The sequence below is a fragment of the Lactuca saligna genome, chromosome 9 (assembly GCF_052625555.1).
Source record: "Lactuca saligna cultivar CGN05327 chromosome 9, ASM5262555v1, whole genome shotgun sequence".
Classification (NCBI taxonomy): domain Eukaryota; kingdom Viridiplantae; phylum Streptophyta; class Magnoliopsida; order Asterales; family Asteraceae; genus Lactuca; species Lactuca saligna.
Genome location: NC_136425.1, coordinates 15,391,195 through 15,416,973, shown reverse-complemented (window position 1 = coordinate 15,416,973; position 25,779 = coordinate 15,391,195). Strand labels below are relative to the sequence as shown.

The 25,779-nt window shown below is 33.8% G+C and overlaps 3 protein-coding genes and 1 long non-coding RNA gene across 5 annotated transcripts; 1 reads left to right on the top strand and 3 right to left on the bottom strand.

Annotated features, from left to right (window-relative positions):
- Positions 1-6,195: 6,195 nt before the first annotated feature.
- LOC145017951 (Glutaredoxin family protein) lies at positions 6,196-9,741 on the top strand. Its single transcript, XM_078975898.1, has 2 exons — positions 6,196-7,501; positions 9,454-9,741. Exon 1 carries the CDS (start codon positions 6,332-6,334, stop codon positions 7,469-7,471), a length of 1,140 nt encoding a protein of 379 aa, XP_078832024.1. The 5' UTR covers positions 6,196-6,331; the 3' UTR covers positions 7,472-7,501; positions 9,454-9,741.
- Positions 9,742-10,081: 340 nt separating this feature from the next.
- Positions 10,082-11,010, bottom strand: LOC145014424 (uncharacterized). Its single transcript, XR_013665527.1, has 2 exons — positions 10,421-11,010; positions 10,082-10,253 (listed from the first exon to the last, which is right to left on the bottom strand). It is a non-coding gene; the product is annotated as an uncharacterized LOC145014424 (long non-coding RNA).
- A 1,370-nt stretch (positions 11,011-12,380) lies between these two features.
- On the bottom strand, positions 12,381-15,879 carry CPSRP54 (chloroplast signal recognition particle 54 kDa subunit). Its single transcript, XM_078974166.1, has 15 exons — positions 15,607-15,879; positions 15,378-15,513; positions 15,223-15,290; positions 15,020-15,121; positions 14,772-14,924; positions 14,579-14,656; positions 14,369-14,494; positions 14,165-14,267; positions 13,977-14,077; positions 13,684-13,821; positions 13,447-13,590; positions 13,278-13,353; positions 13,086-13,171; positions 12,864-12,989; positions 12,381-12,697 (listed from the first exon to the last, which is right to left on the bottom strand). Exons 1-15 carry the CDS (start codon positions 15,754-15,756, stop codon positions 12,593-12,595), a joined length of 1,692 nt encoding a protein of 563 aa, XP_078830292.1. The 5' UTR covers positions 15,757-15,879; the 3' UTR covers positions 12,381-12,592.
- Positions 15,880-16,394: 515 nt separating this feature from the next.
- Positions 16,395-18,894, bottom strand: LOC145013911 (4'-phosphopantetheinyl transferase superfamily). 2 transcript variants are annotated; one of them, XM_078972264.1, is made up of 9 exons: positions 18,644-18,894; positions 18,016-18,095; positions 17,765-17,940; positions 17,600-17,667; positions 17,412-17,513; positions 17,140-17,295; positions 16,907-16,999; positions 16,681-16,801; positions 16,395-16,579 (listed from the first exon to the last, which is right to left on the bottom strand). In XM_078972264.1, exons 1-9 carry the CDS (start codon positions 18,716-18,718, stop codon positions 16,506-16,508), a joined length of 945 nt encoding a protein of 314 aa, XP_078828390.1. In that variant the 5' UTR covers positions 18,719-18,894; the 3' UTR covers positions 16,395-16,505. The 2 variants fall into 2 exon arrangements, with proteins under 2 accessions (XP_078828390.1, XP_078828391.1); XM_078972265.1 differs by having other exon boundaries at positions 18,016-18,220; positions 18,644-18,893.
- Between the last annotated feature and the right edge of the window lie 6,885 nt (positions 18,895-25,779).

The following is a 25,779-nucleotide window of genomic DNA, read 5'->3' as shown; positions in this document are numbered from 1 at the left end:
TGACCTTAACAATTGACTTTGATTTTGACCAAGGGTTGACCAGTTGACTTCTAGGGTATTCAGGAATTTATAAACCTTATGATGTGTTGGATATAGGTGGTGGGGTTCGTGGTGGTGATTCGAGAGTTGAGCGTTCTATTTCCAGTCGGCAGTCGCAATGTGAGTTATCCTCACTATACTCAAGGGTCTAAGGCGCCAAGGCCGGCCCTTTGGATTGTTACTTGGTTATGTTATGTTCGTATGATCTGTTAGATCGGTATCCTAGAGGGTAGGATAATATTACGTGGTATGTGTTGATCTGTTAGATCGGTATCCTGATAGATAGGATAGTATTATGTGAGATATGGTGTGATCCGGTAGATCAGTTGTTGTCTACAGACTGTTATGTGATTATCTGTTATATATATATATATATATATATATATATATATATATATATATATATATATCTGTTTGGCGGTTGAGGCTCATTTGCTTTCTACGGAGGCCAATAGACCTGGGCATTCCAACTTGTTGGTTGTGGGCCGTGAGTATTCTATCCCGAGGATGATTAGACTCATAGTATGTGGGCATTCCAACATGTTGGTTGCGGGCCTGGGGTATTCCATCCTGTGGATGATTGGACCCACAGTATGTTGGCATTCAAACCTGTTGGTTGTGGGCCTGGGGTATTCCAACCCGATGTTGATTGGACCCATAGTATGATGTTTGTGATTCTATGTGTATAGCTGTGAGTATGGGTATTTTGGGGGAACTCACTAAGCTTTGGGGCTTATAGTTTCCGTTTATTGTTTCAGGTACATCAGGGGATCGCAGTAAGGCTAAGGCGTGATCGTACAACTCCTCATGTTTTCTTATGATTGCTGGGAAAACTCTGATATAAACTATTTTGGAAAACAAAATTGTAATGATTATTGATTTAAAGTGTTTTTAGAAATTTTAAATTTGTCTTGAATTTTTTGGATGTTACATTTGAGCACTTGTGATTAATGGTGTACTCATTGTGTTAGGAGTTTCGCTGTTTACACACATACATACATACATATAGTACTTGTGCAAACACTCAAAAAAATTATATAATATAGTCTAAATCTCTTACAAGACAATTAAGGCCACTTTGAAACATTCACTTATAGAGTTTCATCAACAAGCTCTAATTTAAACCATGACATGGGTTTCTGAATATTACTTGTCAATATTTATGGCATAGAGATTGAAATGAAAGTTGCACAATATTTCAAATCGACAATGTAAAGGAACTAAAAAGCAAACACCTTTAACAATGTTAATATCTTTAAAGTATAGTGGCAACTAGGTAAGATATTAATGCTACAATTGTGGTTCTTTTAATGACTGGTTTTCCAAGATTTGTTGTTTTCTAATATACTTTCCTTACTCTATCGTCTCTCTAAATCAACATATGGCCAAAAATAAGGGAAAATAGCAATGTACTTGCTTATTTCTACAAATCAAGGATACAACAAGCCAAAACATGCACACAAATGCAAGGAAACCCGTAACACAAATCTAACACTTCATAGTTTAAACTAAATGTAAATCTAAACCCCTAAACAAAAATCAATCCCAACCCAATTCTAAATCAAAGATCCCTAAATTAGGCCTCTATGTGATGCAACATGATGGTGTAACTAGCATTAGGGGTGTTCGCGGTGCGGTTTGGTGCGGTTTGGAGGTAAAACCACAAACCGTACCGCACGTGCGGTGTGGTTTGGTGCAGTGTGGGCGGTTTTGGTGCAGTTTGGTAGGCAACTTTTCAAATTTAAGTATGAGTATATAAATATTAAGTTATTGTAAACAATATACTCTAAACAATATATTGTATATGTTTTTACCTAAGACTAGAAGACGAATAACAAACATATACTCTATATACATTCTAAACAATATATTGTACATGTTCGAACGTATAATTAAAATAAAGAAAAACATATAAAGAATTAGCAAAAATATCTAATTTATTAAGCGAAGTCCTATCAAATTCACTTAAACAAAAGTTTGAAATTTGCATCCTGTTCGATCAATTTTTTCGTATGTATGACTAAATTAGTTATGTTCTTTAATTATTTTATACTAAATTGGTTTATATATATATATATATATATATATATATATATATATATATATATATATATATATATATATATATATATATATATATATATATATAGTGCGGTGCGGTTTGAACCGCGGTGTTGTAATTAAAAACCGTAAACCGCACCGCGTAGTGCGGTTTGACCAAATTACAATCCGCAAACCGCGCCGCATTTGTTTTAAACCGCGTTATGCGGTGCGGGCGGTTTGTGCGGTTTGGTGCACACCCCTAACTAGCATTGTTGAACATCATGTGCTTAAGGACCATTGCATGTGTGTTGATATTTCATATTTATTTAAATTTTACAATACCTTCAGATTTTTTTGTCTAAAGCTATAAGGGTATTGCCAAGTATTCTAGTTTCAACTGATCAACAGACTATCTTACGTTTGTTCATGCGTAAAGAAACCTAATTCGAAGATGGAATACATTAAAAAAAATCAACTCAGAGAGAGAGAGAGAGAGAGAGAGAGAGGTTGTTCCGTTTGTGTAGTGACTGTTTTTTTTAGATGGCAAATCTGTGGGACTTGAATTCTCAACATCAAGGAAGGAATACAACACATTGGGCCCGTTCCGCTTAATTTCTTCGTGAGTTGAAAATCAGGGTCTGAATTAACCCATCACCTGACCCACTCGTTAGCGTCCATAGGCATGTGATGAAAGTTTAATCCTACGATTCTTTTAATTTCTAGAACCTGTTTTTTAATCTTGATTCTTGAAGGAGTGGATAAAAAAAATTTCTTTTAACCTTTGTCATCTTTTAGCAAATGCTAGGCCCCTCTTCTTTGGATACATTTTATTTTTACTTTATTTTTAATTATTAGCGAGTTTATATGTATTCATGGTGGGTCACTTTTGTTTCCTTTATAATATGTTATATATAATAAAATATTGTGACCTACATTAAAAAATGTAAATGAACCATTTTAATCTTTTTAGCAAAAAGAAATATATACATTTGGTTTTTAAAGCTCATATTATATATATATATATATATATATATATATATATATATATATATATATATATATATATATATATATATATATATATATATTCGTGCATTGCATAAAAATGATTTTACAATGAACTGAATGATTTTAAGGGTTTTATCATGAATTCACATATGCATTCATATACGAGCGGGAAAAGACTAATGCGTCCTCTAAGTTCCATGAAAATGATACTTATGATAACCAATGTTGTTGTGTTGTATCCTAGACCATGCCCTACTTGTGCGTAAGATTAGCTATCTCATGTACGGGGCCGATGAATGATTGCTCACTCGTACCCTATATGATGACCAATGAAGAAATAAATAAATTCGTGATATAGGGTGCTTGGTACTAATTATATCATGATCTTCATTGCTATCAAACGAGAACACATTGAGTGGGATAATAAGAGGCCCGGGTTGGGTGTAGTTGCATATTGCATTGCATTCCTACTAATTATGATGTATTTAAATGTTTATATCTCAAATGATTTGAAGAGTTAAGAGTAATGAGTTTCACAGAGTATAAATGTCTTACCAAAAGAATTTTAAAATGATTTATGAGTTGAAAAGATTTTTGGGGAATTCATCACTGGTCAATGATCGCGTTAAACCTTGACTATAAAATGACGAAGTCTCAATATTACTCACTAGACATTCTCAATGTCTAACCTTCTACTTTTAGCATGTATTCAGGTTCTAGTAGCGATTGAGGATGAGAGGATTCATGACATTTTGAAGACCATTGTAATGATAATGATAGCTTCCTTACAATGATATTTGCATTGTTGACCCTCTTCTTAAAAAATTATAACTATTTTTGTTAAACTTTAAAGACTTTTGGGACCACTTTCACCAAATTAAGTTTATTTATAATAAAAATGTGATTTAATGGTTTTTAAATATAAACCAAAAGATGGATGTTTTAATTTGGTATCCGAGCATAAGTTTAAGTGAATTAGGTGTTTAAAATAGTATCTAGACTTAAACTAATTGCTCTTAGTGTGTTTGTAAGAATTGAGGTAGAATTGCCTTAGAGGATAAGTATGAGGGTTTACATGTGTAGTTTCTAACCGTTTAATTACTATATTAGAACGAACATGTAACTTCTCAAAATGGTGAACACAAGAAGTCAAGCTCTAATTGTGGATGAAAATGTGGTTGGACAAGTCATAGTAACCTTACATTTTCTCTATGAATGACAATGACTAAAGAAACAACGGTGTAGTTCCGACTAGGGAAAAATAAGGTTTGGAAAAACTATGCACACTTCATGTTACATTATTCAGCCTTCATATATCATTGTTATGAACTAAAACATGTTATGATCTAAAAGTTGGTTATATTCAAAACTTGTTATGAACCAAAATATTACAATTTAAATCATATAATCATTTGATGTGTATTCAAGTTTCTGTAATGACATATTTAAAATAAAAAATACAAACAAAAAGTTGTGACGCACATGATATGATTTTAAGTATAAAGCTTTGAATTATAACAAATTAATAAGTGATGATCCGAATTTTGTTATAAAACCAAACTTGTTTATGAACCATAACTTATGTGAAAAGTTTAACTTGATTAAAAATTATCTCATTCAAAAGATATGATCCAAAATCGAATCAAAATTGATATGATTAAAAATGATAGATATGATTAAAAATGATAAATACAATTTAAAATTATATGATTAAAAATGTTATGATCCAAAATGATATGATTTCAATAATATGATTAAAGTTATATATAATTGTTTCTAAAAGTCTGTTATAGGATTTAAAATTATATTATAAAAATGTTATGATACAAATGCAATAATTTAAAGTGTTATGATCCAAAATGACATAATTTCAATTATATGATTCAAAATGTTAGGATTCAAAATAATATGATTTCAATTATACATATGATTCAAGTTATAAAGAGTTTCCAAAAATCTATTATATGATTTGAAAATGTTATGATTCTGATAAAAAAAAATTATGATACAAAAACCACTTATCAACCCAACTCTATATGGACAAATGGAATCCTTGTGTCCATTGATATTACAACTAGATTTTGTCAATAATATTAAAACATATAACTAGTTGGAGAAGTACAAATATATAAAGAAAATATAAGGGGAAAAAAAAGAGATAATTATCACAAAACTATCAAAATTACATAATATCACTGACTAGACTTGAGCATAGGAAACTCATGAAAGGCCAACTCAAACACAAAATTAATCATAAAAGCGAAAACTGGAAAATATTTTTGAAATATCACAAAAATATCAAAATTTTGTAGTATCACCAACTAAGATCAACAGCTCGGCGCCAAAATGAATCATAACTTGAGCATAAAAAACCAATGGAAGGCCAACTCAAACACCAAAATTAATCATAACAGCTAAAACTGGAAAATACTTTGATTTTACATACCGACTTTTTCTGTTCAGTACAATTTTAGACAAAAATTGAAACCTATTGTGTTCCCTCTTAAAAAATACAACTAGTAACCAATCATTTTGATTTAGACAATAATACATAATCTATTCGATTTGCGACCCTACTATCATTTTAGATTAATTGTCAAAAGTTGCTACATAAATGCTATAAAGGCTTTACGTGGGCTTGTTAAACAAATGATCGTCATGTCATTTAACTTTTATTTTAAAATTTTAGCCAATCTATTTTCATATTTAGAATGTTGAATTTTATTCATTCATGATTTGAAGTTTTAAAAGACACAAATAAATGAAGCTAAAAATTTTCAACGAAACAATAACGGTATTAAACATAAAGATTGTTGGATAAAAGTATGATTTTTTGAGTCATATTCTCTAAAATTATTTCAAATATAATCAACAAATTATTATTATTATTATTATTATTATTGTTATTATTATTATTATTTTGTAAATTTATAATTAAATAAAAACCCACTATTCTTTTGACAAACAAAGCATAAAAGGAAACCATAATAATTTTGTATTGTACCTAATTGTAAGTATGCTAATCTATTTCGAAAATTTTTGTAAGTATGCTAATAAATAAGGGGGTAAACCTGAAAAACTCCCAGATTTGAAATTTCGGACCGTTCACATCCACCAACGGTTACTCACACTTCTTACCCTGCAACGAACATCGAGACATCCCAAATCCATCCAACAAATCCCTTTCACAAATCGCACACACCACATCACACAAAACACACACACACACACACTTAGTCAAATGGGTTGCGTATCTTCCAAACACATCAAGAAGGATCTCAAAAAAGAGATCCACCATGTTGTTTCCCTCACTTCTTCAACCTATGGTGCTCTGAAACTCGACAAAGATCAGCAATCATCACCACCCATCACGCCGTCGCAACAGAAGATAACGCCGCCGAGAAGGTCCCACCAAGGGCCGCCAGAGATCATCAATACTTGGGAGCTGATGAAGGATCTTGAAGACGAACCACAGGTACCCATTCCAGTTTCAGAGAAGAAAAGCCCCAAATTGCGACGTGGGTTTCCGGAAATCGATGTGAAAACTCCGATGAAGTTCTTGAATCAGATAGGTTCTTCTCCGAAGGTGTCGAAGAGGTTTTCAGGCAAAGAAAATAAGAGAGTTGGGTCGCAGAAATCCGAGTTTAGTCCAAAGACGACGATCATAAAGGCGTCAACTTTACCTCCGAATCTGAGGATCTCAAAGAAGAGTGGCTTCGAATCGCCGGTGGATTCAAGTTTGAACTCAGCAAGAAGGAGGAATCTCGGGCCATTGTTTGTTGATTCAAATGGGAACAAGAAATTTCAAGAGAAAGAACAGATCAAGAAGATGGTTTCAGGAACACCCAAAAGTCAAAAATCAAGAAACTCCGTTGAATCAAACTCGGTTCTTGAGGCTTTCGAGAAGAAATTCCCTCCCGGTGGTGGTGGTGAAGATGCGGTGGTGATTTACACCACCACATTGAGGGGAATCCGAAAAACATATGAGGACTGTAACACCGTTCGTGGAATCATTGAATCACACCATGTTCGTATGATTGAACGTGATATCTCCATGGATTCAGGGTTTAAGGAAGAACTAAGGCTGCTATTAGGCAAGAAGCAAGTGAAGGTGCCGATCGTACTAGTGAAAGGGAGATTGATCGGTGGATCAGAAGAAATAACGAAGTTAGAGGAGGAGGGTAAATTGGGGATTTTACTAGATGGGATTCCAACAGTGGCGGCGGCGGATGCCGGCTGCAAGGGTTGTGGTGGGGTACGGTTTGTGATGTGTACGGTGTGCAATGGGAGTTGTAAGTTGATAGGCGGCGACGGGAGGAGGAGCATCAAGTGTGTAGATTGCAATGAAAATGGGTTGGTTCAATGCCCCATTTGTTGTTAAATTACAAGTTTGGACATGATCAATTTGCAGGTTAGTACAGAATCATAATATGTTTTTTATCCTTAAATTTTGACCATTTTGGTCATAAATCAAAGGAAATTTTAGGGGATTTGTAGGTCACTTGGTTATATGCCAAAATATTTATTTGTTAAAATTATATGAGTTTTGTTTGACTTTTTTAGTCAACGGGACATGTAGTTGACAAGTTTCAACTTTTGATGCTTATTTGTTTGCTTTTTGAGTCCAATGTGTGAGGGGCGTGGGTTGTTTTTTAACATGTGTTTTACTTTTTCATTTCTTAATTCTTATTGTTCGATAAAGCCAGATGTAAACCGTTGGAAATTTGAAAAATGTTCCTCAAATTATATCGTTGTAACTTGTAATAAAGATCCAATATTTTATTAATATATATTTTTTTAGAACATTAAATCTATTCTACTTCTAATTCAACATTATGCATTTACAATATAAATATAATTAGGGCTGTAAACGAACTGAACGTTCGGCGAACCGTTCGTGAACTGTTCGGCAGGAAGTTCGTTTATGTTCGTTTATTTAATAACTGAACGAACATGAACAAAAATTATCGTTCGTTTAGTTAAATGAACGAACATGAACAATGGTTTCGTTCGTTCATTTATGTTCGTAAACGTTCGTTTATGATGTTCATTTACGTTTGTTTATGTTCGTTGGTTTAAGTTTATTTATATTCATCTATATTCAATTATTTTTTATTATATTGCTATATTATATGTTCGTTTATGTTCATATATGTTCAATTGTGTTTTTTTTTATATTTGTTCGTTTATGTTAGTTCGTTTATGTTCGTTTAACATGTTCACGAACATAAATGAACGAACATGAACAAAGTAATTTGTTAAACGAACGAACATGAACAAGAAAATCTCGTTCGTTTATCCGTTCGTGTTCGTTTGTTGTTCGGCTAACTTAAACGAACGAACATGAACAAAACCTTGTTCGTGTTCGTTTGGTTCGTTTACGGCCTTAAATATAATGTTTAGTTACATTTGAAAATTTTAAAACTGAATTTTTTTTTTAATCAAGATTACCCACCAATATATATATATATATATATATATATATATATATATATATATATATATATATAATGTTTTATAAAATAACATTTTTACATAACATAATATAATTTTTTGGAACGTTTATAAAAGAAATCAAATATTTTTTAATGCTAAGACTTTATTATCAAATTAATAAAATGATTTTCTTTCCTTATAAAATTTGTTAGAATTTTATGGAATTTTATTTTAAAAACTGGAAATTTCTAAAAAAAAATGATAAGCGCAAAATAATAATTCTAAAATTCCCATAAAATTACATGTGACAAAACTTTTAAGAATTTAACAAATAGTAAAAACATTCATTTATTAAAAATGATTGTTCCTTGAACCTAGTTTCACACATGGTAATATCAGCCACTTATATATTCACACATAAACCTATGTGTGAATATCAGCCACTTATATATTCACACACAGGGTAATATCCATTTGCTATTTCTTTCCGTGCTAATACCCATTTGCTATTTCTTTATGTGAGCTCTCGCTATAAAAGGTTTTTTTTTTTTTGAAAATTTTCCCCAAATTCGAGATGGGGTGTGCCCATCTGTGAAATGCTTTGGAACCGATTTGTTAGTTTTTTCCTTTAATGATTTTTTTAAATACATGTTAGAATTTTGGTCGGAAGAATATCAATTAATTTGGATAATTTCTAGGATCGTGATTGCAATCACTTTTCAAAATCTGTGATTTCGATCCTTATGTTTGTTGTATCACAAAATCTGATTTTGGATAATCCAAGAGATGACATTTGGAATTCAGGCAACTTCCAAATTCGAAACACGGAAAATTATACACTGCTATTTTGTGTTCTTTGGAGATAAAGAGAACCAGAAGTATGATTTTTTAGAGTAAGTTTTGTGACCCGTTTTCTGGAACATGCAGTATATTCTCATGGAAAAATACTGGAGAAAAAAATAGTTGGTGACAGTTGCATGCAATTTTGACGTCAAAACAAGTGGTTGGATATATAGTTATAAGACAACTAATTCTGACATCATAGTGATGTCAACCCCCTTGACCTCGTCAAGGGGCTACAGCCTTAGAACCTTGCACCCAAGGACGCTATCCCTAGACCTCAGTGTCAAACTGAAGTTTGAAAAAAAAAATAGCTGAATTTATACAACGCGAAACTTGATGAATTATTGTTAGTGTTCGTAAACCTTTGTTTATATATGTGTAATAACAATAATAGACATGTTTTACATGTTATTGACTTATTTGTTTTTTAACATATTACAGTTTATGTTTTTATCTATTATAATAATATATTTGAGAAATTACTAACATAAAAACTCAAATTAAAACAAAACAAAATATTTGGTTTTATTATTTATTAAAAGGGGAAATGACACATTAGCTCTACCATATTTTGTATATTTGTCTATTCAGTCCCTTAAATATTTTATGTGTTTTATAGGGGCATAAATTAGATGTCTATCTTAAAACAGGTTTTATAAGTTGCATCAACTTTATTTTATGTTTTTTAGTCGTAACAGTAAACCCACTACAATGTTAACAAAATAGTCAAACTTAAAAATCAAAATTAAGATTTTCTGTAACACAACCAATTTGAAGATTCCGACTTCACAAACCTCGTCTGAGGGAAGAAACCAAACGACATCCTCCTCTATATAGATGATCAATCAGACCATTCAATACACCTTTCTCGGTGCTAAGGTTTCCTGAAAAAACAAATTCAACAAAATTAAAGGACAAAACCTTCACAAAAAAACCCTTTATGCTCAAGTTGAAGAAGAAAGATAAGTTAAGGATTTTGCAATCTTATATTCAACATCTTTACAGAGCTTCGGAAGGTAATGAGTCAAGATGTAAGGAACTGAAGCTTTACATGAACTCGGAGACGCTATCACGATGAAGGTTCTTTCGGAATTGAAAAAGAAGGTAAAATCCAATTTCGAGGATTTTGTCAAATCGAAACAATATTATCATCAATTAGAACGTGATTGGAAGTGGGGTTATCTCTTCTACGGACCATCTGGTTGGTACTAGCAGTTGCATCATCGCTATGGTCAAATTCATGTCTTATAATGTTTACGACCTCAGAAAAGTACTAGACGATCCTTATCTACAAGCAACTCAATCGTCATGGTTGAAGATCTGGACCGGTTTATGACTTCAATGGAGATTAGATCAATCCCAAAATCTTGAAGACGGTCCTCATAAACTTACAAAAATCGAGGTAGCGGGGCAACCATAGTATCTGAAGCTTCAATGGAAGAAGATATGTGTGGGTTTTTTTCTATTGTGGAGAGAGAGAGAGAGAGAGAGAGGTTTAACTGAAATGTAGAAACAAGAAGGATGTTTTTCAATTGTTTACTGATATGGCTTATAAAACCTGCTATATCAAGTAGCAGTGACTAAAAAACAGGTGAACAACTACTTTATGCCCCTATAAAACATGGAAATTATTTAAGGGACTGAAGGACCAAATATGCAAAACATCTTAGGGCTAATATGTCATTTCCTCTTTATTGAATTGTTGAATTTATGAGGTATTTGTTATGCACTTATTCTATAATACGATGGTAATGAAGTTCAAAAATTGGAATTTAGCAATTCCTTTAGGGTATGTGTATAATAATTGATAAGCTCATAGGCGGATCTAAGGGGATCCCGGGGTAACCCAGGATACCCTTCAAAAAAAAAATCGATAGTGTAATTTTTGTTTACGAATCTTTTAATTTTTTTCTATATAGTATATATATACGCATCCCTTCAATTATAACACAAAACAAATAGGAGAACTACTGGTTAAGGTGTTGGTTTATTGAAGTAAAACTCTTAGGTTCAATTCTTTCTCCTTACATATCCTTACATATCCCACATCGCCAAAAATATGTAAACTCAACAATTTTTGTCTATTATATAAGTCTGCTATCCTCATACTTCATTTGATGTTTACTTTAAATCTCACATCGATTCAAGTATCAAAATATACTCCAACTTCATGTTTATATAACAATACTTGAGGTTAGCTAAGAAATCGATTAAGGTTTGGGTTTAAAACCGAAACGGAACCGGGGAAAGCCAAGTACCCCGAAAAAAAAATGGATTACCCTTAATATAAAATTGGGATACCCCTTTACTTTGGTCATGGCTCCGCCACTCGATAAACTACATTGTAATAAGAGAATTAAAAACAATATTTTTAGCCACTTGGATGATATATTTGCGACGACGATGAAGAAAAAAAAAATTAAGACTGCGACAAATAAAAGATGATTTTAAGCTAAAGGGTGCGTTAATACGTTTACCAATGGTAAAAATATCCTACATAGACACCACATAAGCTTTTATCATTTTTACCAGAATTTACTTACGAGTGGGATTACGTGGTTTTTTTACCAATGGCAAAACTTTTGTCTATACAAAAAGAAGGGTGTTAAATGAAACTATTATACCTACTTGTCTATTCCTTATTGGTTGTTAAGAACTACCACTCTTTTGTATTTTGCTAATAAATGAAAGTGCAACACATTGATGCGGCTGCCTAATGCATACAAATTGTTTACATCGATAAGAATGAGAGAGAGAAATTGGTGAGAGTTCACGTTCACCAATGGAAGTTACCGCCAGCAATAAATGTGGTTGAAGGGTGGTATTACTGCCACCTAAGCTTACCGGCTTTATTTTTGCAACCACATGAATAAGCCTTAGGATAGCATTTATGATTAAAAAATTTACTGTTTATTTCAATAAAGAGTTATTATTCCCTTCCTTTGAAACACTTAAAAATATTTATTCGGGCATCAAACCGCAATAAGCATCTGAAATAAACAAACTCAGCCTTCATCCAATAGGGACAACAAGATCGTCGAATGTCCCAGTTCCATATCATGATTTAAATAAACAATATATCTTGGTTCTCAATTGGTTTTTATGTAATTTTGCACGAAAACTGATCAAGATCCGTGAGCTACTACTTTACACCTTTCTCTTTTCAAGGCTAAATCATCTAACATTTCTATCTACTACTCCAAAAAGATTATTAGTATTTTCTTCAGTTGCCACCACCAAAACCACGAGGATTTGGACGTCCTGCTGAACCCGCGAATTGTTTCCTCGACTCCGATTTTCTCTTCCTCCTTGCAGTCCCGGGAGGAGCCTGAAATTACACGCAAAACAAAATCATCAGTCCCAATCCCAGTCTTTTGCACAAATAAAAGAGTGGGTCAGTCTGTGTCCCATCTTTCTAGGTGGGACACAATTGCAGGTTTTGTCTTATTGACATCAGTCTCAGTGTAAAATAAAAAGAAAAAAAAAAAAAACACCTTTTGTTCGGATTTGATTGCCTCTTCAAGGTTGCTTAGTGCAGGAACGGATCCGCCTTCCATTGCACCCATCAAATTCTTCATCCGAACACGCATTTGAAATAGCTGAGCCACAAGTTGGCTCACCTACGAAAAAACCAATATATCCTTCACCTTTCTTTTTCAATTTATTTTTAAATTTAAATAAAAAAAAAAAAACAAAATATTATATTTTATATATACCTGCTGCTCGGTCTTTCCAGATTCTTGAGCAATTCTCTTTCTCCTGGCAGGGGATTCTGCAAGTAGTTCAGGCTGCTCCCTTTCCTCTGAAAAAATAAAAAACCCAAAGGATCATTGAACATTAATGTTTGTTTCCAATTTTCACCTGAAAAAAAAAAAAAATTATTATTCAGATAGGAAAAGAAACAAAACCTGGTGTCATCACTTCAATCATGGCTTCCATTATTTGTAAGCTCTTTTCTGCTTCTCGAATTTGAGCAGGAGTAACCTGTCCAACAAACACAGCATGATTATGATTAATGAACTTCTTCACTTCAAAAAAAAAATTAAAACTTTTTATTTGCTTTTTGACTTAATGAACCTTTCCCATTCCAGGAATCATTCCAAGAACACGAGACATGGAACCCATCCTTGCAACAGCACGAGTTTGCTTCAAGAAGTCATTGAAGTCAAACTTTGCACTCATGATCTTCTTCTGTAAATCTTCAGCATCTTCTTGTTTCATCTACACACCCATAATTAGATTTAGAGTCTAACGTTTTTATTTCAATCCATCATTTTTACAAACAAAAAAAACTAATTTAATATTAACACTCACAACTTCTTGTGCTTTCTCCACAAATGAGAGAACATCTCCCATGCCCAAGATCCTTCCTGCCATACGATCAGGATAAAAGGGTTCAAGATCCTCCATCCTCTCTCCACGTCCCACAAGCTTAATTGGCTTTCCTGACACCTAACATCACAAAATTAAACAAAATCTTATATATATATATATATATATATATATATATATATATATATATATATATATATATATATATATATATATATATATATATATCAAATAAACATCAATTGAGAAAAACAAAATGTTTAAGAAAGAGCAACCTCTTTAACACTTAGAGCTGCTCCACCTCTTGAATCCCCATCTAGCTTAGTTAGAATAGCTCCAGTAATTCCAATTTCAAGGTTGAAAGTCGTCACCAAGGCTGAAAATTATCACCAAGGGTAGTTTGGTAAATTGTCACATGTTTATATGAAATATTAATAATAAGTGATTTCAAAAATCAAAACACCTGCAGCTTCTTGCCCTGTCATTGCATCCACAACAAGCAAAACTTCTGTGGGATTCAATGTTTTCTTCACATCTTTCAATTCATCCATCATATTTTTGTCTATCTGGGATTAAAAAGGTAAAGGGTGTTGTCGTTAGATGAATGAAGAAAATTGTCTTCTCTAATATCTAAAATGGTTAAAAAGACATGTCATATGATTATAACCTGAAGTCTTCCTGCTGTATCCATTATAACCACATCTACATTCTTCTTTTTAGCCTCTTGAAGACCTTGTCTAGCTATTTCTGCTGGTTTTACATCAGTCCCTACTGCATACACAGGAACATCCACCTGTCACAAACTTATATCTATCAGAATGAGCTTTAAGTGACCCTAAAAACTCATATCAAACTTGTATAAGTGTCAACTTCATACCTGTTTACCCAAAATAACAAGCTGATCAATTGCAGCTGGTCTATATACATCTCCAGCAATCAGCATGCAACTCTTCCCCTATAATTTTTGTTTACATTACAATTGCAAAGGCCAAAAAGGGTAAGAACCTACACACAAATTTCAGATGCTGAAAATAAAGATGTAGGGAGTTAAAGTTGAAGTTGAAGTGCACCTGTTTCTTGAGGTACAAAGCTAATTTTGCACTAACAGTTGTCTTCCCAACACCTTGTAGACCAGCCAATAAGATAACAGTGGGGCCAGATTTTGCAAAAGTTAACTCAGAAACCTCTCCTCCCATTAGCTTCACGAGCTCATCACTTACAATCTGTGTTAAACAGAATCCAGCAATATGTTTATGAACTTTGGAGAAGATGATGTTATAATTTATACTTCAGTATGGAAGAAAACAAAAACACATACTTTAACCAATTGCTGATCTGGTTTGACTCCTCTAATCACACCAACACCAACAGCTTGTTCACTTACAGTTTGAACAAATCTTCTTACAACGGGAAGGCTAACCTGTAATTAGTAATCCAACCAAATTAGGAACATAGCTCTAAAGAGTAAAGACGAACTGTTGTTTTTTATGAATCATATTCATATACAGATGAAGCACATACATCTGCTTCCAGAAGAGCTCGTCTAATGTCCCTCATTGGTTCCACAATATTCTCCTTCGTTAAGACCTCTGACGCACAGAAATTAGCATTATCAGTGGTGATTTCTGCATTTCATAACACAAAATGTAATGGAAATCTAAAGGTGGAACTAAAACCTTCGCCCTTTAGCTTGTTCCAGGCGGATTCAAGGCCACTGGTCAGCTGACCAAACATCTCTGCTCTGATTACCCCACGCTTCTCTCTCCTGACCGGAATTACTCTCTGCGACTTCACAATTCCCCATAGCTCCCTCTTCCCCCACCCAAAAACAACAAACATCGCAACAAAAAGCAAAATCAATATATAACCTCAAATTATTGTTGGAACACTAAATTGACTCCTAACCGTGGACGATGAATTACTGAAGCGGAATGATAGCGCGTGCGGCGAAGTTGAACCAGTCCATGATGTAGCAGAGTGGTTGGGGTGCGTCTTTCTCGGGAAAGCTGTGGAGAAATGGCGGGAAGCAACTGTGGAGAAAGTTAAGGCTTCCATGGGAAGACAGAGGTGAGTTCTCTCTCTCTCTAGAATTTGAGTTTTTGGAGAGAGATGGGTATGGATATTTGGAGTCTGGTTTTTATTATCCACAACGAAGACATAGATTCTAGATAGTGAGGTGTAATCCAGCGCTTCTATCCGTTTTCCTTGATAAGCTCCACCAATCGCCGTACTGTGTGTATTCGGATCAACGGATCACATAAACTTCTATTTGAAGTTACCGAACCCGAAAAATATTAATTGAAATGAAATTAAAACTTAATTAATTGAATTTTTTCAGTTTGATTTAGATTGAAAATGATAAAGACATAAAATTATTTTTTATACAATCTCATCCGTAGACATAGAACCTTGGGTTTCTAAATTAGCAAAGTCAACCACCAAAGTGCAACTATTGAGAGCTAAATTCGTCACTTAGTTTGTTACATCATGTGATGTCGTAGATCTTCAATTATAATTGTAACCTTAATATATAGTCAAGATTATCAATAAACTACCTTAATATATAGCTTGATTCTGATCAAGTGAGCCACATTAAATCCTTGTGATCTTTATTCTTCTTCGCATCTTTATTATCGTGTTTGTATTTGCAAGATAAACATATTCAGATTTGAAAAGTATATGTAAGGAATGCATTTACATTTTTGGACAAGTTTTGATTATCAAACTCTTTCACCTTACATTGTTAACAGGTTGAAACAAATCATTTTTATAATTTTAGACCACTTTGTAATAACACAATCAACTCAATCAATCTGTGAAACAATGTGTTCTTCAACAAGAGGAATCGTCTTCCGCACCACCACTTTCATTGGAGCCCCTACATCAAATCCAACCTCAACAAGTTTAGTTACTAGTTACATTTACTAAAATACCCTCCAACAATAAAATAGATATAATTTCTAAAATACAAATACTCACCTCCATTGCTCTCCCTACAAATGGCTGCATAGTGAGAACCAGCCAATTCACATTGTGCAAATTGCCAATTAGTTGTAAGCTCAGTTCGCTTCTCTAAAGGCACAATCACTATCTCAGAATCCTGTGAAAATATAAACAAAGAAGTAATTAAGTAAATACTCAAATCATCCTTTTTTTTTTTTTAAAAAAAAAAAAAGAAATATATATTAATATTCCTATGGCATACCTCAGAATCAGGATTCACAGGCCTAAACCTAATTGTAAAGGTGCTAAAAGGAGCACCTGAGAACCCTCTTCCCAATGCTTTAACATACGCTTCCTGAAATTAATTTATTACTTAGAAATTAGAATCAGGAATTTTGGACAAATATATATATATATATATATATATATATATATATATATATATATATATATGTTGCTATTTCTTGCAATAAGTCCTTGAATGTATCTTCTAACCTTTAGTGTCCAAAGTTTAATAAACTCGTGGCGTTGAACTTCAGGGTCTGAAATTGCACTTAATAATTCCACTTCTTCAAAAGTGAAATATCGTTTAGCAAATGATAATATACTGTTTTTCATTGTCCTTTGCTTTTCCTCTACATCAATACCAATCTGTATTTATTTAATAAAATAATGTAAAATAAGCTCATTAATAACTGTTTTACCAAATACTTTTTTTTCAAAAAAGATAATTTTAATGAAAATAATGAGAAGATAAGGAAACAAACTGAGGAGTCAATGGTCACTCCACATGCTATCAATGATGATGTGTGAGAGAGATTGAATTGTAGAGGTGGTGGATGCCAATCGTCACTATTTTGCCAAATTACCTAAACACCCATTAAGTAAAAAGGAAACAACACCTTAGTAAACGACTAAATGGTGTCTTGATTGATAAGCAAAAGACGAATCTAACCTCGGGTTTCCCATGGGGGTTCTTTCTGAACTCAAGAGACCTTGGGTTGACTTGAGAGCCTATCTGATCTAGTCATGAAGATATATTGTGTAAGTTTTACAAATTATATGATATATTAGTAAAAAAAAAATAACTTTATAAACACAAGCATGAAGGGATTATTACATCTAGATATAGTAGTACGAACAAGTGCACGGGCTATTAAAGCACTTTTTTGAAGATGAAGGGCACTAATGCTGAAAATGTGGTCTTTCTCAAGTGGTGATAGAAGGTCAACATACTGATTTAGTAAAGATTGACTTTTCACTTCATTTGGTAATGCATACCAAAGATGGGTTTCCCTGAAGATCAAACTTTATGTGTTAGTAAATTAATAGACTAGAGAAAAGAAAAGAAAAAGAACATTTGAATCATACATTTGAGATGGAAGTTTTATGGGTGAAAAGGGGGTTGAAGTATTAAACATCCTGTGACTGAAGCAATTTATCTTCATCATCTACATAAATAACATCAAATTGCCATGGCTAAACTCTGTGGATGATATGATATGCAGCTACCACTATTTGATAAACTTTGGATAACGATTGAACAACTCATGCCACTCTTCTGGAAGATGTGCAACTACAATTGGACAACAAGTCATTCTCTTTACGAATTGTTTAGTTCTAGCATATGATGTAGAAGTCATCAAATTCAGAAAATGATTCCAATATTCAATCCACTCAACTATCAATTATAACATGTTCTTATTTCTTTTGTTACCTGTATCATCACAGATTTTAAATGATGAATTTAACAATAATCTAACACAAAAAAAATTGGTTGTTGAGTTCTTTGAGGACTTTAATCAAACAGTTGGTGTGCTATGATAAGAAAAAATGTTGTTAACTTCGGAAAAAACATACAAATTATGAACACCAGAAAATAAAAATCAAGAACAAAAGATAGGCAACGAATCCTAGCAGAATAATCACCAAAATATGAAACGAATTCTAGCAGAATAATAATCAACACGATAGGCAACAAATTCTAGCATAATAATACCTGAATACGTGAAGCTTTGACAAGTGAGAGAAGCGCCGAGACGGAAGATCGATAGAGGTGATGAAGCTTGATCATCGACCCTCCATGAAACTTGGTCGCAATGGGCCAATGGCTGGGATTGTTGGGAGAATCGATGGAAGCAAATAGGAAGCAGACGGAAGAAGAGAGGAGGTGGAGACTGTAGTCTTTATGTTAAACGAGGGTTAATATCAGCGCTCCTTGGTGCCCAAAAATTTCCATTAATGGATGTAACTTTCAATAGCAATATAAGTTTTAAGAGGAATTAAGGTGCCCATACAAATCAGGGACCAAAGTTTTGTATATAAACTTAAGAGGACTTAAGTTGTCAAAACACAAAAGTCAGAAACCACAATCATGTCATAAAAATGCTTAAAAATAATTAAAGAAGAATGAAAACGTAAAAAATTTATGTCCAAACGTAAATAAAGTCGGTGGATAGAAAAATCATATCATATATAGTAAAGGGGTAACATGAAAAGTTTAGAAAATGAAAGAGGTGTAAAGTTGTGGCATCAATGTATTTAAAAAAATAAACTCTTTCAAAATCATGAAAGAGATATTTTATTTATAAAAAAAATTATATTATATATAGAACAGAGGTAACATGGAAGTTTAGAAAATGAGTATTTTCAATTATATTATATATAAAACAGAGGTAATATGAAAATTTAGAAAATGAAAATGCGGAAGTTAGAATTTAAAAAGTTTTTCAAAATTTAAGGGGAAAAAAGTTTAATTTTGAAAATTAAAGGATATAAAGCATCTTTTTACAAACTAAAAAAAAGAATTTAGTATAGATATTGTATTACATTTTTTATTAGGGATGAGCATATGGACCGGGGAACCGGCCGGAACCGGTACCGGAACCGGAACCGGCACCGGAACCGGAACCCGATGGAACCGGTCGGGCCGGGACCGGGACATTATTTTTGTGGATTTTTGGAACCGGGAACCGGTAGGAACCGGAACCGGCAAAAACCGGTAGAACCGGCAAAAACCGGAACCGTATGATGCTATTTTTCAAGGATCGGTTCTAACATTTGAAGACACGACAAGAACCGGTAGGAACCGGGAACCGGTGGAACCGGAACCGGTAGAACCGCCGGGCCGGTTCGGTTCTTAATTTTGGCCGAAGCCGGTTCCCGGTTCCGGTCCGGTTCGGACCGGTTCCGACCGGTTCGGTTCTTTTGCTCATCCCTATTTTTTATCCTTTTATTTAATTTATGATAATAAATATAAAATTAATACTACTACTTTAAATGTAATAAATCAAATAAAAAAATAAAATACTAAATTATAGAAAATATATATTTATATAATTAAATATCAGACATTGTCCTTAAACGAAAGTTTCAGAAATTGTCTTTGGGTGAAATTTCATTTCACAAATGGTTTTTAGGTTATATTTCACAAAATGTCATATATGACATTTATATAAAATTCTCTCAAGTTAAATAGCTTCATACATAAAACGAACATCCAGTTCACTAAAGTGCAATGTTTTGTCCAAATAGATAATTCATGTAAAAAAAAAAACGTTAGTCTTCATGTTAAAATAAATTGAATTTAAATAAATTATTTTTTTTAATTTAAAAGTATTTTATTTCTCATTTATTTTTTTATCGGAAGTTATCTATAATTTACTTTAAAAAAATTGCAAATTTCAAAACAATATTCTTGCATAAATCAATCAATTAATTCTAACCATTTTAAAAAATACAAAATTTTATCTATCGGTAGAAAACTCATAAACCCATCTATGGTAAATCATCATTAAAAATAGCTAATTGTGCGTGCACACACACACACACACACACACACACATATATATATATATATATATATATATATATATATATATATATATATATATATATATATATATATATATGAAACCATTTATGAAAAAATTCAAAAAAATGATTTAGAAGTGATAAATATAAAAATAGGATGCATCATCATAATCCTTAAACATATGGGAATCGAGTTGGTTGAACAAGATTATTTGTCGATTACAAATTTAGTCCATAAACTCATCTTATAAATAATTAAACAAAACATATTTGCATAAATATTTTCCATCTTATTGAAATCTTAATAATCATGTATTTAGATTTAATTATCTCATAGATAAAATTTCGCCTCCATCATATTAATGTTCATTCTAACCCAATATTACTAGATCTGATTTCTTAAGTATGTAGCCTATCTAAAAGTAAATATCCATCAGTCATAAAAACCTATGTTTTTTTATCAAGGAATGTCAAATAGTCAAAGCACTCATATATACCCCATTCGTGTAAACAGTCTTGTTCTAGATTTGGTGCAGTCATTTTGCCACGATGCTCCTTTCACTCCGGCGACATCGTCTCCTTCTTTAATACCGGCAATGCAACCTTGGTGATCAAATAGTTTCTTGAGAATCACCATTGGAGATGACGATGAAGCAACAAAGCAAAAGGAAGGTTCAGCAGGAACCATACCAACCTTCTTAGAGGTCTGCATCAGTCTCCAAAAGAAATAACCAAAACCATCCATCAATTCCTCCGTATTGCTTGAGTGTCATTTGCCAATAACCTTCCATCCCATCGCACTTTCTCCCTAACATTGTTACCGAATGGAGGGCTTATCAGAAAAATATCATGAAGCCCATCACTTAACCTCACTCCTTGCATACAGTCTCTATAGATTTCAAAACATTCAGTCTTTTGATGCTTACTCACCAAAAAATACCATCAAGGCTCATTGGAAAGCGTACTATAACATTTGTATTTCAGATATTATTTTTTTTGTGTTTTAAAGACTTGGATTTTGAGGATTTGCCTCCCCTCAGCACGGTGAGTGGTTACCACGACGTGATAGCGCCACATCACCACAACGCGACACTTATTAAACGACCACAAAGCGGTGTCGTAATGCGTACAAAACACTAAGTGTCGTCCGTTGGGCCCTATATAAAGGATATGAGGGTTATGGTTTCGACTACCCTCAACCTCCATCAACCAAAAAGAGACTCCATCTAAACCTTAGCCTAACCTTGTTGCTTTGAGCTAATTTTTGCTTATTTGGTGTCTATTGAAGGAAAAAGAGATCATATATGGTGAAAGGAACCATCAAGCACAATCAATTCCTTTGAGCATCTCTGGGACCATTATAAGTATTCAAAGCTCCATCGTTGTGGTTTAATTCATGTAGGTCTAGAGTTTATGTTGGTTTGGTCCATTTGATGAGTTTTGAGTGGATGGTTGCAATAAAGTTTGCAAATTTATTAGAGTCTGAGGTCCCAAGAATGTTATATGTTTTAGATCTGGACTCTTATGTGTTTTGTTGCCATGTATGAGGGTTTTGACTCCATTTCTCACCATTTTGACCTAATTTAGATTATGACATGTATTGAACATGCATGTCCATAAAGTTCAAATTTTTATGGACCATTAGGGTGTTATGAAGCCTTCTGGAAAGTAATATTAGTGGACTTAATGGATTAAGAGCTTAATAAGGATTTGGATTTGTAAGCGTGACTACGATGTGGTCAAGTGTTGACCATGATGCGGTGGCTAGATCCATCACATGTTCTGTTTGAGCCAAACCACGACGTATCCAAGGTCTTGCTATAGCACAATGGTCTGCATAGTTAGATGACCATTGATCGTTGACTTTTTGACTGGGTTTACCTTTGGCCAACATGTTGGTTTTAGATGGTAGACTGAGGTTTGACCTTTTGATAAATGTTAGGTGGTGTGTAGTACCATCATTTACGTTTTGTGAGTTATGGCGTTAGTTTACTTCGATTAAGAGGTGAGTTTTCTCATTATACTGTAGGACACCAGGTGTCAATATATGTTGTTTGTCTTTGTGACATGCATGAAAGATCATGACTTGGCATGTGGAATTTGAATGAAAGATCATTATTTGGTCCATGGAAATTGTATAAAAGACCACGATTTGCCACGTGTCATATATATGAAAGACCATCATTTGGCCCATGGCAGGAAGTGATTATAAGACTATGATTTGGCATATAGTTTTCACTTGGGTTGAGATAGACCTGTTACATTATGTATCGGTGTATGTGGTATTTTGGGGAACTCACGAACCTCTGTTCTTACGGTTAACTTGGGAGGACATCACGATATCAGAGTATGTTTCGGAGTGTGTGACCTGTGCGAGAATCAAGGCACAATATCAGAAACCATATGGGAGTTTAGAACCTTTGTTTGTGCCTATGGGAAATTGGGAGGACATCACGATGGATTTTGTCACTAAACTGCCCAGGACAAAGAATGGTTACGACATGATTTGGGTGGTCGTTGATCGATAGAGGAAATGGGTACCAAGTTGTGTTTAAGTATAGCTTACCATCCGCAGACTGATGGTCAGAGGGAACGGACGATACAAACACTTGAAGATATGCTAAGAGCATATACCTTAGAATTACAAGGTAACTGGGATGAACATTTACCATTGGTAGAATTTTCCTACAATAATAGTTTCCACTCGAATATTAAGATGGCACCTTATCAAGCTTTGTACGGGCAGAAGTGTCGTACGCCGTCTTGTTGGCTTGAGGCTGGGGAAAAACAGTTTATGGGACCAGAGATAGCCCATCAAACTGCTGAAAAGTTGAAAATAATTAGGGAGAGAATGTTAGCAGCTCAAGATCATCAAAAGAGCTATGCTGACAAAAAGCGAAGACCGATGACTTTTGAAGTTGGAAATTCGGTTTTACTTAAAGTCTCGCCGTGGAAGGGACTTATAAGATTTGGTAAAAGGGGAAAATTAAGTCCAAGGTTTATTGGACCGTTTAAAGTTCTTCAGAGAATTGGGAACCAAGCTTACAAGCTCGAACTACCAGAAGAACTGAATGGAATTCATAACACTTTTCATGTGTGTTATTTGAGGAAGTTCACGGGAGAAGTTCCCGACATGATTCCACTTTCGGAGTTAAGAATCGATGAGAACAACAGGTTGATTGAAGAACCAGAGGCAATCGTTGACCGAAAGACTAAGAAGTTGCGACGTAAGATGGTTTAGTTAGTGCTTGTCCGATGGAAACACGCGAATGGGCCAAATCTCACCTGGGAGACGAAGAGTGACTTGATGAGTCGCTATCCGCATTTGTTTGCTGATGTGTGATTCCGGGGACGGAATGATCCTAAGGTGGGGAGAATTGTAACGCCCGTGTTTATGGGTTTGCCATTTTTTTAGCAATATAATAATCTAGGTTAACCTTTGTAACCCAATTTGAAATAATAAAAATGTATTATTTGTGAATTATATGAATTATGTGTGTATTTTCTTAATTATTATAATTTAATGAATTAAGAATAAAATGAGCGTCAAAATTTAAGTGTAAAATAAACTCGATATCTTTGGATTTGATAGTTGTGGGTCCATTTTGGTGACCTTGGTTGCTTGTCAAGAAAGACGAGCCATTGGAAAGCATTGTGGTGCTTCCTGGCTGAAGTAAAGATCTCTTTTGGGCATCTCTGGACCTTTATAAGTGTCCAAGTTCCTTGCTTTATGGCTTAAAGTGGTTAGATCTTGGATATTGTCCCATGTTTTTCATGTTTGAGGAAGTTTGGAAGGAATAAACTCATAAAGTTGGCAACTTTATGATTCTCCTAAGTCCCGAGAGCATCATATGTTGTAGATCTTGACTTTGGTTGGAGTTATTATCATTAAATGAGTTTTTGGGCATTTTAGCTTATTATGAACTAAATTGGATTCTATACATGTTCTGGGCATGCATGTCTAAAAGGATTCCACCTTTATGATAGATATGGTATTATAAACCCTTCTGGAGTGGTTGGGTTAAGGAATTTTTCAGATTAATGACTTAATGGTTAAGACATTATGGATTTTGGCTTTATTTACGCCTAGGGTTTGAGATCTTGATCTCTTTAGGTGTCTTAATGGATAAAGTTGGAAAGTTTATCTAGTTAGACCATAGTATGGAACATATTTGAGCTTTGGAGTTCTTAGAATCGAAGAAAACAACTTAATCCATTAAGTTGTTGGAATCTCAGCTCCCACAGTGTGGCTATAGGTCGCCACAGCGTGACAACAGAGAACTTCCCATCTGTTTGATCACATGGGAGCCACGATATGGCAGTTACTAATGTCAATATTGATCGTTGACTTTTGACATGGGTTGGCTTTTGGTTAAATTTCTTTTTTTAGAAGGTATAATTAGAGTTTGCCTTGTGTGGTTTCATAGGAAGTATTTAGTACCCATCTTTGGCAGTGAAAGTTATTAGCTATGGTCGATGCGACATTGAGTTGGGTTTTAGTCGACTTTGTGATTTATGTAAGTCTTCTCACTGTACTTGGGGGTCGAATGCACCAATGCCGACCCATTGGTATATGTTATATAGGAAGAATAGGGAGTGACCCCTGGCAATTGTGTAAAAGACCTAGAGGTGGCTCCTAAAAAATTGTACGCAAGACCAAGATTAGTACTCCTGACAGTTATATATAGTATGCAAGTTATCTTTTTGATACATGCATGGAAGACTAGGAGGTGGCTTTTGGCACTTGTTTGTAAGACCTGGCTTTTGGTCCTCGGATTGGCAAGGGAGGACCATGATACGACTTATGGCATAATGGCAATTGTAGGACTATGATTGGCACATAACAATCTCTATTATATGTATGGTATGTGGTATTTTTGAGAACTCACTAAGCTTTTTGCGTATGGTTTTATGTTTATGGTTTCAGGTACTTTCGGTATGAAAGGGAAGGACTCGGCGTGACTGCATAGCATCCCCAGAGTTTTTCCACATTGGCTATTTGTGATTACTCTGATGTTTAAATAATATATTCACCTTGATCAGTTTTGTAACAACTCGTTTGTATGGTTTGTTGTTTTAAAAATGAAAAATTTTACTATGAATTTTTGGGACGTTACAAATTAACACAGACTAAAGTTGCTCTTTCCATCATCGAACCTCATGGGACTGCATACTGAAATCATATTTGTATCCTAAAAATATTGTTAGATAATAGATAGATATACACCAAACCTATTTAGTATTACACCACAAAGGATTCCCAAGAAAGAGATATGGGTCATAGCGGACAAGCTTAAAATACCAAATCTTTCCTATTCATAC